Below are 12881 nucleotides of genomic sequence, written 5' to 3' on the forward strand. Positions count from 1 at the left end.
ATATAGAGTCAGAGGGAGATCCATCTTCCCCAAGACACTCTGACACTGCTTCATCTTGTCAGAATTGTTTTCCGGACTCTCCATGGCATCCAGACGCCGCACAAGTTCCAGCCTGCAGGACCTGCTGTATGAGATTGAACTACACAGTCTGGGCAAACAAATAGGCTTGGGGATAGCTTGCTTATTGCGGTGGTTACTATCCTAAACCAATTAAGCCTGATACTTCACTTTGAATGCACATTTAGCATTGCTCTCTGCTTCAACGGCAGGGAGAAATGTGGAAAAGGATTTACATTCAGACAACATCCAACAAGGCATGGATCTGTGCAGTCTGGGTAAACACGCATCTGGGTAACTTGCTTGATGCGGCAGGTTATTACCCACAACCATTAAGCTCACCTTTGATGCAACTCCAACATTACTCTCTGCATCAATGGCAGGGGGTGGCAGGAAATTTGAATCGGTTACCAACAAGGGCCCTGAACTTGGTAGTCGGTGAAACAGATAAATATGGGAAAATAAGAGTGGGAGCTTGCTGGGCAAACTGGATGGGTTGATTGGTCTTTTTCTGCTGTCATTTCTATGTTTCTATGAGAAAGTCGAACGGCCATGAGTTGACATAATCTGACCCCGAACGTGTGTGTGGAACTACATAGATGGCTGCCGCCATGTGGCCCAGGATGGTGAGGACTTGACGGGCTGGGGCAACTATACTGTCCAGAAGTTGATGGGTGATCGTTGTCAGAGTGATTGCCCGAGGTTCTGGAAGGAAAGCCTTGTCTTGAATGGTGTCGATATGTGCAACGATGAATTGAATGCACTGAGTAGGTTGCTGGTTCGATTTCTCATAATTGATGAGTAGGCCCAGATGGTCTAGACAAGATATTGTGCGGAGTAAATTGCTTTGCAGGATTGATTGAATGGGAGCTACTAGCAGCCAATTGTCCAGGTAAGGAAAAATCTGAATTCCTTGTCGGCGAAGGAATGCCACCGCTACCACTAGGCATTTTGTGAAGATTCTTGGGGCAGAGGAGAGTCCGAACGGTAATACATTGTACTGGAAGTGTCTCTTGCTCATAGTGAGGCAAAGATATCGCCAAGAGTTGGGATGCATTAGTATATGTGCATACACATCTTTCAGATCTAGTGAGCACATCCAATCTTTGGGTTGTAGGAAGGGCAAGATGGATTTTAGGGATATCATCTTGAATTTCTCCCTTCGCAGGTATTTGTTGAGAGACCGTGAGTCTAGGATGGGTCATAGCCCTCCCGATTTCTTGGGAATGAGGAAGTATTGGGAATAAAATCCTTGTTGAATTTGTGGTGATGGTAATTCTTGGATACACTTCTGTTGGAGTAGGTGATTTATCTCTTGTAGGAGAGGCGCCTGGTGCATCTTCTGATATTTTTGGATGACCAGACGTGGGAGGGGAGGGCGTGTTTGAAAATTTAGGGAATAACCCTTTTCTATTAGCATGGCTAATTCATCTGCTATCTATGGAAAACAGTGTTTACAGTAAGCAAACTTGTTCTTTTCCACCATTACCATTTATTGCTAGAGCAGTGTTGGGTCATGCTTGTCTAATCCTCATAGCCCCAGCATGGCCCTGGCAGATACAGTATGCATATCTTGTTAGCTGTCTAGCAGTCCTCCCAAATCTCTGGGGTCAGACCCTGCTCTTCTAACTCAGGTTGACTGGATGCTCTTTGATTCCAATTTCTCAGCTCTGCATCAGCTTGGATGTTGAGTGTGCAGTGATGGTAGAACTACAGTTACTGCTGGAAATCAATGACTCATTTTTTTCTAGGAAACCTTTAACCAGGGAAAGCTATGCCTTTAAATGTAGAAGATTTCCATCTGGTGCTAACAGCATGATTCTGAATCTTTTTCATTCAAGCTTCCACAACTCTTGCAATACTTTTTAACTCAGTCCTCACCACTTCCTCAATAAGAGTTCATCTGAGCGCCATCTTTAGATACCATGCCTCCTTGGACAACAAACCAATCTCTATTTACCTCCTCATATCTTAATTTATGAAAGGACTCTTGCACATCAAACTGTCAATACAGAAACTTCCTGTTCAGTTGCATGTCAATGTGGTCCTCGCTCAACTGATGAAGCCTCCTTTTGAGCATTACAGTCTACTTCCTTGAAGTTCCTGACTTGGAACCTGTCAGAGAACCCATCCATCTGGGGACCTCGCCTGATCCAGTCACACAGGATTGGGGCAGATTGCGCCACCCAAACCTCCAGGCGTTAGCCTTGATGGCTTGGATGTTGAGCGCTTAGTCCTGCAACCCCTGAACCTCTTTGACGTGTCTCAGGTGTTGGTAGCTTCCAGGAAGCCTTCCACCAGAAAGTCTTATTGACTGAAGTGGAGGAAGATTTCCATCTGGTATGAGGGTCATGGCTTGGATTCTTTCACCTGCTCCACTCCGAAGTTGCTTGATTAACTGTGGCACCTCTTGGAGGCTAGGTTAAAAACCAACTTGGTCTGATACACCTGGGACCAACAGAGCTTACCATCAGGTACGCTCATCTTTGTGCAGTCCATTGTGGGGCGATTTTATGCAGGGCTTGCTTCAGCTGAAGCTCCCCGTTCGGCCTCCTGTTGTGCCCTGGGACCTCAATGTAGTATTGGCATGGCTCATGCGTGACCCTATTGAGCCTTTGTGCTCCTGCATTCTTAAGTTCCAGACATGGAATGTTCTCTTACTGATGGCAGTTACTTCGGCGTGCAGTTAGTGAGCTTCAGGCTTTGGTTACGTATCTGCCCTATACAAAATTATTTCGTGATAGGATGGTCCTGCGTACTTACCCTAAGTTCCTCCCTAAGGTAGCAACTGATTTTCTTAATCAGTCCAGCATTCTGCTCACCTTTTTTCTGAGGTCTGATTCTCACCAGGGCGAACAGGCTCTGCACAATTTGGAATGCAAGAGGGCTTTAGCTTTATATCTTGAATGCACAGCAGACCACAGGCAGTCCACGTAACTCTTTATATCCTTTGACAGGAACAGGCTAGGTGTTGCAGTGGGCAAGCAAACTCTGTCCAATTGGCTGGTGGATTGTATCTCCTTCTGCTATGCGCAGGCGGGTCTTCAGATTGGAGGCTGTGTAAAAGCTCACTCTGTGAGAGCCATGGCGGCATCGGTTGCCCACTTATGAGCAGTTCCCATTGCCGAAATCTGCAAGGCCGCAGCATGCAGTTTCCTATACACATTCGCTGACCACTACTACTTGGACTAGGATGGTCAACATGACAGCTTTTGCCAATCTGTTCTTCGCAATCTCTTCCAGGTTTATACCCAACTCTCCCTATCTAGGGCCCATTCTTTGGGTTCAGACTGTGTCCCTATGTTACCAACAGCACTGCAGTTATTTTTGTGCCTGTTGGCACCCAGTTTGGTGCCTGTTGGTCATGGTTGTTGCCAAGAATAGCCTGTAGCTTGGTATTCACTCATCTGTGAGGACTGCCATCCTGCTTGTCCTAGGAGAAAGCGGAGTTTCTTACCTGTAACAGATGTTCTTCTAGGACAGCAGGATGGTAGTTGGGTTTTCCTGCATTTTGTTTTATTTTTGCTCATGAATTCTGTTATGAGACTGAAGGGGGACTTCGCATGGATGTGCGGATAGTGGCATGCTGAGCATGCTCAGTGTGCCAGTCAAAGTTCTAGAAACTTTGACAAAAGTTTTTTTTCCATGCCGGGCTCCATCTGATGTCACTCATCTGTGACACTAACATCCTGCTGTCCTAGGAGAATACCTGTTACAGATAAGCAACTCTGCTGACTTCCCACATGTAATGGCTAATTCAGCTTGCTTATTGATGGAAAAAGCAAGTTAGCTTACCATAAATAGTATTTTTCCATATATAGCAGGCTGAATTAGCTAGATAGCTACATAGCTAGATTCAGTGTTGATATTGAGTGAGGTGGCTCACTTTCACACGTGCTCAATAAAGCTCAAAGCTCTGCAAGCTTGAAGAGAAGTCCATTTGGTACTGTCAGATGACATCACTCTGACGTAATGGCTAATTCATTCTATTAACTATGGAAAACACAGTTTACGGTAAGCAAACTTGCTTTGTGGAATTACTAATTATTTTTCAGGTCTTCCCTTTTTCCTAGTAAAATATATTATTTAATTCAAAAAGCTCAGTGTTAGCATTGATGCCTATTCCATTATAGTTTTGAATTCTGTCTGATCAATCTGTGGAAAAACTATAATATTCATATAGAATGCCTTTCACCAAAAGACATCCTGAAATTAAGATGCACTCTTTCTTTTGGAACATGCCACTTTATTTAAGCAAGAACTCAAACAGAACTAAAATTGGAATAGTCTGTTCTAGTGCAGGAATGCAGCTTGATTATTGGCAAAGTTGTTTGTGTTGGTGTGCACAGGTAACGTTCAGCAGTCAGGTTGATGGTTAATGACCTTTGAACTGCATTTAAATTATTTCCAATCCCAAAGTAATTTATTTATTTATTTAATTTTATATACCGGCAACCGTTTGCACATCGTGCTGGTTTACAAGTAACTTACAACAAAAGATATATAGGCATCGCCTTTACAGAGAACGGTATATAACATTCTTTAGTTCATGCATTACTGATATCTAAACTCATAAACATTGGTCACTGTTCAGCTCATCATTTATTTTTAGTTATCTCCACTGTTTTTTTAGTTATCTCCACTGTTCAGCTCATCATTTATTTTTAGTTATCTCCACATGAATCCATGTTATTTGACAGCCCACCTGTTTGATTGTTCCACTTGTGGATGCATTAATTCTTTAGCCCATGCATTACTCATAACCAGGCACATAAACATTGGTCCCTGATACCTGTATATCCCAAATTAACACATTTATTCTTAGTTATTCTCTACATGTTTCACGTATCATAACGAGTTACTGTTGTCTTTACATATATATTTTATACTATTCTATTTATTATTTATTTTATTTCAAGTTAGTTATTTACACCATTATCTATTTTATTACATGTTATTTACTATATAGATTCTCATCATTTGATGAGTCACTGTTGTTTGTTTAATATTTATTCTCATGTTCTGAAACTCCGTTTATTGTAACGCCTCACCGCGATTGTTTTGTTTTATGTAAACCGACCTGATTTGATATTTGTATCGAGAACGTCGGTATATAAAAATGCTAAATAAATAAATAAATAAACGCAGTAACAGAAAAATTAACTAAATAACTAGGGGAGGGATGGAGGGGGTAGTCGAGACAAAAGAGGGGGCAGGGGGAGGGTGCAAACAGATAAATATGGATAAGATATGAATAGGGATTCGAGGTAGAAATATGTATACTGGTTGAATACTGTAGTTGAATGCATTTCAGGTGCTACTGACTTTTATAATGCAGCACTTTTTTGTCCTCAGAATCACAATTTAGAGAAACGTCGTAAAAGCTCAAGACGTGTCAGTTTTGCAGAGACCATAAGGTGAGCTTGAAATATTCTTTTATCGATAAGTATGCATGAAATATAGACAACAGGTACAATATTCTGGTATGATTACATTTTGTTAGGTAACACCTAGTACGGAATAACGAATGTGGCAGTTTAGCCAGCTCTGCACAGAAAAGCACCCTATTCTCTAGCTCTGGCCAGAAGCCATGGATTAGGATGTCTCTTTGGTATTCTTTGATCTTCTGGTGTGTGACAACAACTTTGTTTAACTCACAAGTTATACTCTCTTGTTGAAGGAATAGAAAGGTCATTTATGGATAGTTACTGCACAACAACTTAAGACTAGGGTTCTTTTGTGTTTATATATCCAGGCATAGCACCTGGTCGTGATGTACTGAAACAATTTTTTCCCGTTGATAAGCAGGGCTGAATTAACCACGGTCTTGAGTGATGTCATCTGCCAGCACTGAATGGAGCCCTCTCTCCAAGCTAGCAGTCCTTTGAGCTCTACTGAGCATGTGTGTGGACAGATAATGTCCATCATAAAAGCCATGTCAAGTTATACCACTGCCTAGGCTCAGATCCTGGCCAACCCAATTGCCAGGCATGTGGAAGAATGTCACCTAGGCCCAGCATTCCAGAGCCGCTAAAATGGAGACCCTCATATGAGTTGCAGGAAGCATAGACTTCCAAGAGCCACCAGTCTTCCTTCTCTTGGAGCAGGAAGAATGTCCTTCAGTACCAGTTCCTTGCACCATTGATCTGGACTGGATGACCTGAGAAGTGCTGATGCAACCCTATTGTAATTCCACCAAGTCTGTCATATGGCCTTTGAAAGGCAAGACGCATTCAGCACTGGCACAGTCGAAGAAGCAGGAAACATAGACACAGAGTCGAAGCGTGTCTGAGTCCTTGATGTCTGCCCTGAAGCAACACTGCATTGAAGTGGTTGATGTACATCAGAGGTTGATGCTAGATGCATCAAAGCGTGGCACATTGGACCACTTGATGCCATGGTCGACATGGCGCCTGGAATGAGTTACAGCTCAATGCACGGAGCATCAGTATGATGTATACACGAGCTCTCAATGTGCCTGACAGACAACAGAAACCTTGATGCACCATGTCCTGAAGGGCCCCAATATTAATGCATGCTGTGTAAAAGAACAAGTCTCGGAAGGAAGGGTACTATTCCTAGTCCAGATAAACCACAACAAAATATCGCGACTAGTTTGGCTATCGAACTGGACATCTTCCGATTGTCTCCCTGTTCTTCATCCAGGGATTCAGGAAGAGGAGATTGCTACTTACAAGTGCTCCCAGTTCACCCAGATAAGCATCAAACACAGGAGATGTTACGGGCAGCATTGCCAACCCAGAAATATGCAGCTTCTCCTCTTCATTGACAGAATCCAGGCTACATTTCCCACTTCCTATTATGAGCGCATTTCCGATATCACAAGTACTAACACAAGGCATACGTCTTCAGGCACCAGAATATATCTGTTCTATCCTTATATTATTGCCATACCAACCATTGACATTGGAATGTGAACCTATTCTCATTTCAGAAGAAGACACTTCCCTACTAACACTGGGACAAAAATCTCAACAAGTCATGGCGCAGATAAGATATAGTGTGGAATTTTTCTCCTCCTTCCTTACGAGGAACAGCCTTCATTACCACCAGCTAACCTGATCATCCCGATCCTTCCACAAAAGGTGGTTGGGTGCTCCTCTGTTTCCTACCTTTTCCTCCTCAGATCAGAGAAGGTAGACATCTAGTGAGCGACCTCTTCCGCCACTAGGAACCTCATGCACTCGCAGCCCTCCTGGATCACCACATTCCTCTTAGTCCAGTTGTCATTACCCTGAGGAGCCCCCAGGCAGCTTAACAAGTATCTCTTCAGCCCCACTTTTGGCCCTGTTTGACACACTTCTCCACTGGAGGTCCCCACATACTCGAGGTTTGTGCAGAAGATAGGAGCAGCTGTTAAGGTACAAGTATGGAAAGACCCAGACCCCAGAAAGAAGTCATAGGCATACTAAAAATATTAGACATACTGGCAGAGCTGTCTGTAGTACCGACTCAGAAGTATTAGACAGTACTCATTAGAGATGTGAATCGTGTGATCGATGGTCTTAACGATCAATTTCGGCTGGGGGGGGGGGGGGGGGAGGGAATTGGATCGTCGCGGTTTTGTTTTTGTAAATATCGTGTAAATCGGGGGAGGGCGGGAAAACCGGCACACTAAAACATCCCTAAAACCCACCCCGACCCTTTAAAATAAATCCCCCACCCTCCCGAACCCCCCCCAAAATGCCTTAAATTACCTGGGATCCAGAGCGGGGGTCCCGGTGTGATCTTTTACTCTCGGGCCTGCGGTGCGTTGTAGAAATGGCACGGTGCTACCTTTGCCCTGTCATATGACAGGTCAAAGGTAGCGCCGGCGCCATTTTGTTTTTTGTCCCCCGACGTCAGGAGCGTAGGAGATCGCTCCCGGACCTCCGCTGGACCCCCAGGGACTTTTGGCCAGCTTGGGGGGGGCCTCCTGACCCCCACAAGACTTGCCAAAAGTCCAGCGGGGGTCCGGGAGCGACCTCCTGCACTCGAATCGTGTTGCCGTACGGCCGGCGCCATTTTGCACAAAATGGCGCCGGCCGTACGGCAAAACGTAAAAAAATGCCATATGCTTCATACCATCCCCCGTCTTATCAGCAGACTTCCCGTCCGCAGAATCAACAGAACCAAAACCGGGGACGACCCCGGGCCCAGCATCCACAAGCTCAACAACCCGCTGCCCCGGCCAAGACTAATACGTCTTTTTGAACATCGCCTTGCCACCACTGCAGCCGGTGCTAGCGGGAGGAATCACGGCACACATCCGGGAATGGGAGAAGATCACAAACGACCAATGGGTACTGGACATTGTTCGTCAGGGGTACAGAATTCACTTACAATCTCCTGCCCCGCTCCCTCATTCAGCATTACGGGGATCCAGACCCCACCAAACCCGCTTGGAACAGGAGGTGAGGGCGTTATGACAACAGCAAGCAATTCACCGAATCCCTCCGGTAGACCATCTCATGGTATTCTACTCCCCCTACTTCCTAATTCCAAAGAAATCCAGGGACCTTCATCCAATCTTGGACCTCAGAGAACTGAACAAGTTCATTGTCAAGGAAAAATTCAAAATGATCTCTCTCAAATTTCTACTACCCTTGATCCAGCCCCCACGCTTGGATGTGCTCCATAGACCTCAAGGATGCGTACACTCACATTCCTATGCATCCATCCTTCCTTCTGGCGATACCTGTCTTTCCAAGTGCATGGCCAACACTTCCAGTACAAAGTCCTTCCCTTCGGCCTGTCATCAGCGCCCAGGGTGTTCACCAAGTGTATGGCAGTGGTGGTGGCATTCCTCAGTCAACGGGGGATCGTGATTTTTCCTTACCTCGATGGTTGGCTGCTGGTAGCCATCAGTCCAGACATTCTTCAACAACATCTCCGGCATATAATTCAGTGCCTGGGCAAGTTGGGGTTGATCATCAACTATCCAAAGTCCAAATTGCATCCTACACAAACAATAAAGTTTATAGGAGCTCATCTGGATACAATCAGATGCCGGGTTTTTCTGCCGGCAGCCAGGAGACACAACATGCGACTCCTTTTTTCGCTACCTAAAATCAACCGTATCGCGACGGCGCATCAAGTCTTGCAAGTGTTGGAACATATGGCGGCCTCAATCCACACGGTCTCCAACACGAGACTCTGCATGCGACACCTACAATGGGGTCTCATGCGACAGTGGAAACAACTTTCTCAACCACTACACTGGAAAGTGTCCTTGACAAAAACCATGATAGCAGACTTAGACTGGTTACGAAAATTGACACTCACCAAGTGAGCTCCTTTCACTCTTCTACCGCACAATGCAGTCCTTACCACAGATGCCTCCCACAAGGGTTGGGAGGCCCACCTCAACCTCCAGACGCGAGGTCTCTAGACGCAGCAGGAGTAGTCCCTTCACATCAATCTCCTGGAATTGAGAGCCATCCGCTACGCCCTGTGCACCTTTGTCTCTCACTTCCAAGGCCACAGGGTCATGGTTTACACAGACAACCAAGTAGCCATGTTTTATATCAACAAACAGGGCGGCTCGGGCTCCTGGAGCCTGTGCCGCGAAGCCCTCATTCTCCTGATGTTGTCAACCCACCACTCCATTCAATTGCAGGCCACTTACTTGCCGGGAATTGCAAATACTCAAGCGGACAGACTGTCTGACATTCCATCCACACGAATGGTCCCTCGACAACGACGTAGCAGAGACTATCTTCCAACGATGGGGAATACCCATCCATAGACCTTTTCACCACAGTGTCCAACCGGAAAGTTACTCGCTTCTGCTCTGTATGGCCGACACCACACAGAGTCGCTCAGGATGCCTTTCTTATTGCATGGATGGAGCCTCTGATGTACGCGTTCCCTCCAATTCCCCTCATCACCAAAACACTACAAAAGCATGCGGGACGAAGCACAATTGATCCTTGTAGCACCGGCGTGGCCACGCCAGCCATGGTATGCACACCTCCTTCAGCTCTCGTCGGACGTACCGTTTCAACTACCCAATCAAGAAAACCTACTGTCACAGGACTAAGGGATCCTCCTCCATCTGCTACACTCCTCTCTGCATCTCACGGCTTGGAGATTGAATGGCTCCTGTCAGAACAAGGGTTTTCCATCACAGTACAAGACGTGATCTTGACATCCCGCAAACCTTCCACGAGGAAAATCTATAACTTCAAATGGAAGCGTTATACCACATAGTGCGAATCCATGAAAGTTGACCCGCTTACCTGTACACCAGAGACCTTGCTGGACTACCTCCACACGCTGTATATAGCCGGCCTGGCTATAGCTTCAGTCAAGGTCCACCTCAGTGCAATAGCTGCCTTTCACTGATTACACAATAGCCAACCCATCTCTATTCACCCGATGGTCTCTCGATTTGTCAAAGGGATCACACACCATCTCCCTCCGGTCGCAAAACCACCAGTTCTGTGGAATCTAAATCTAGTTCTCGAACAACTGATGGTCTCACCCTTTGAGCCGATGGAATCCTCCCATCCCAAATACCTCACCTGGAAGGTCGTCTTCCTTACCGCAGTGACCTTGGCACGACTGGTCAGCGAGTTGCAGGCCTTGGTACATTATAGCCCATACCTTCAATTCTATCACCACAAGGTGCTTCAATGTCCACATCCCCCCTCCTTGCCAAAGGTGGTCTCCCCATTTCATCTAAATTGTTACCGACATTTTGTCCAAAACTTCACAAGAATGACAGAGATTACTACATACCCTGGACTGTAAACGGGCACTAGCCTACTATAAACAAAGGACCCACTCCCCCCACAGGGCGTTGCAGCTATTCGTTTCTTTCAACCCGAATGCCCCAGGCCTTCCAGTAACTAAACGCACCATATCTAGCTGGATTACTCAGTGTATACAATTCTGTCATGACAAGCGTCACCTCAAGTTACCGTCTCGCCCCACGGCTCATCAAACGCGAGCGGTGGCAGCCTCCATGCCCACCTGAGACAAATTCCACTAGTAGACATTTGCAAAGCAGCTACGTGGGCTTCTCTTCACACATTCATTTCCCATTACTGTCTTGATCAACAGACTGCGGACGATGCAAAGTTTGGTAGAACGTTTCTACAATCATTGTCCATGAACTCCACGGGGTCAACTGTCACTTGATATTCATCATGCTGTAGAGGATAACTACTACTACCTTTCAGTCAGCGTGATGGGAGCTTAGGACTCCCATGACATCATGGCTAATTCAGCCCTGCTATAGACGGGGAAAAAGCAAGTTTGCTTACCGTAAACGGTGTATCCGTAGATAGCAGGATGAATTAGCCATGCTGACCCACCCACCACCCTGAGCAGTCGACTTCAACTCTATGACCACGCTTGCTTTATCACAGACTGAGGAGAGTAGTTATTAGCGCGGGAAACCACGCGCAGCCTCAGAGCAAAGCTCTGACATCACTTAGGAAGCTCCGCCTCCCGGGCCTGACTGACAGTTCCCATGACAGCATGGCTAATTCATCCTGCTATCTACGGAAACACCATTTACTGTAAGCAAACTTGCTTTTCTTCGGACACAGGATGCAATGGAAACTACCGCCAACACCTTTGGTGCATACAGATACTTCTGGCGGATAAATAAAGGGGCATCAGGATCTTCTGAGACCTCCAAATCAAATGGGACAATCTTTGCCTTCCTCTGCACAAAGTTGGAAAAGAAAATATCCTCTCAATGGAGAAGAAGAGAAAAGTATTCCCTAGCAGTGAGGGAAAGAACTCTGAAAGAATATCCAGAAAATAGTATTCTTTATCCCTATTCACTATAGATGATTTGGATTCAGAGATTTCAGACTGACTTTTACTAGTGGAGAAGCTCAAGAAGAGGCCAGTCTGGGCACAGCAAGTACCAATGGTTTAGATTTCGATCAAAACCCTTCCCAAGATCAAAATCAAAATGGTCAATAGCATGATTCCTTTTACCACGAAGGGAAAAAACGCCACTTAAGTCAGCACTGGCAGAGGGGGTCAACATAGTAAAGTCAAAGTACCTGGTGCCTATGGTTATATTGCCGAGGACAGGTTGAGTGAATCATGCATCTGTTTGAAATTTAACTAAAGATAAGATTGAGGTAGATTTCTTATAGCGTTTGGATTCTGTTATTGTTACATCAGTCTGAACTTTTAGGACAACTTTGCTATCGCACTCACACGCACACACACATGTTCTCACACTCATGTTCTCACACACTCACACACACACGTTCTCAAACACACATGCTTACTCATTCACTCATTCCCCCCCTCCAAACTAGCAGCAGCCTCCTCCCAACCTAAAGGCAGCAGCAACCTCCTTCGTTTTCAGCCCTCGCGAAGAAAGGAGTCCCATCGGCCGCGAGGGTTGACGTTCTTCCTCATTTTACTCCGAGCCGTGCTGCACATTCTTTAGGCCGCACCTCTCTTCTTTCCTTTGGGCTGATGCCGAGCGCACTAGCATGGTCTCTTCTTCCCGCGTACGCACCCGCTGCTCACCACTTCCTCTTCCGGGCCGCGCGGGCGGGGGAGGGGGGAGAAGAGAGCATGCTGGTGCCGCTAACTCCAGCTGTCCTGCCGCGTTCCGCCCCGGCTATCAGCATTTTAAGTCTGGGCGGAGGACCTATTTCACTTGAGTAGGGTGAGCAGCTGGGTCAGCGGACGACCGGGAAGTGTGGTGACACAACCTGCATGTTCTTTGCGATACACTGATGTGTTGTGACACACTGGTTGAGAACCGCTGCACCAGAGCATCATGGTCATATGACTTCTCAAAGTCTAAGAAGCCTAAGATGCATGTCTGTTTTTCAGGTTTT

At 46.1% G+C, this 12881-nt stretch overlaps 1 protein-coding gene across 1 annotated transcript in view; it reads left to right on the forward strand.

Moving 5' to 3' along the window:
- Positions 1 to 12881, forward strand: part of KNL1 (kinetochore scaffold 1) — a 629191-nt gene that overhangs the window by 91610 nt on the left and 524700 nt on the right. Inside the window, 1 exon segment of the mRNA XM_029598563.1 lies at positions 5413 to 5474. Coding sequence (XP_029454423.1) covers positions 5413 to 5474 — 62 coding nt within the window.

This window comes from Rhinatrema bivittatum, chromosome 4 (genome assembly GCF_901001135.1).
Source record: "Rhinatrema bivittatum chromosome 4, aRhiBiv1.1, whole genome shotgun sequence".
Lineage (NCBI taxonomy): Eukaryota > Metazoa > Chordata > Amphibia > Gymnophiona > Rhinatrematidae > Rhinatrema > Rhinatrema bivittatum.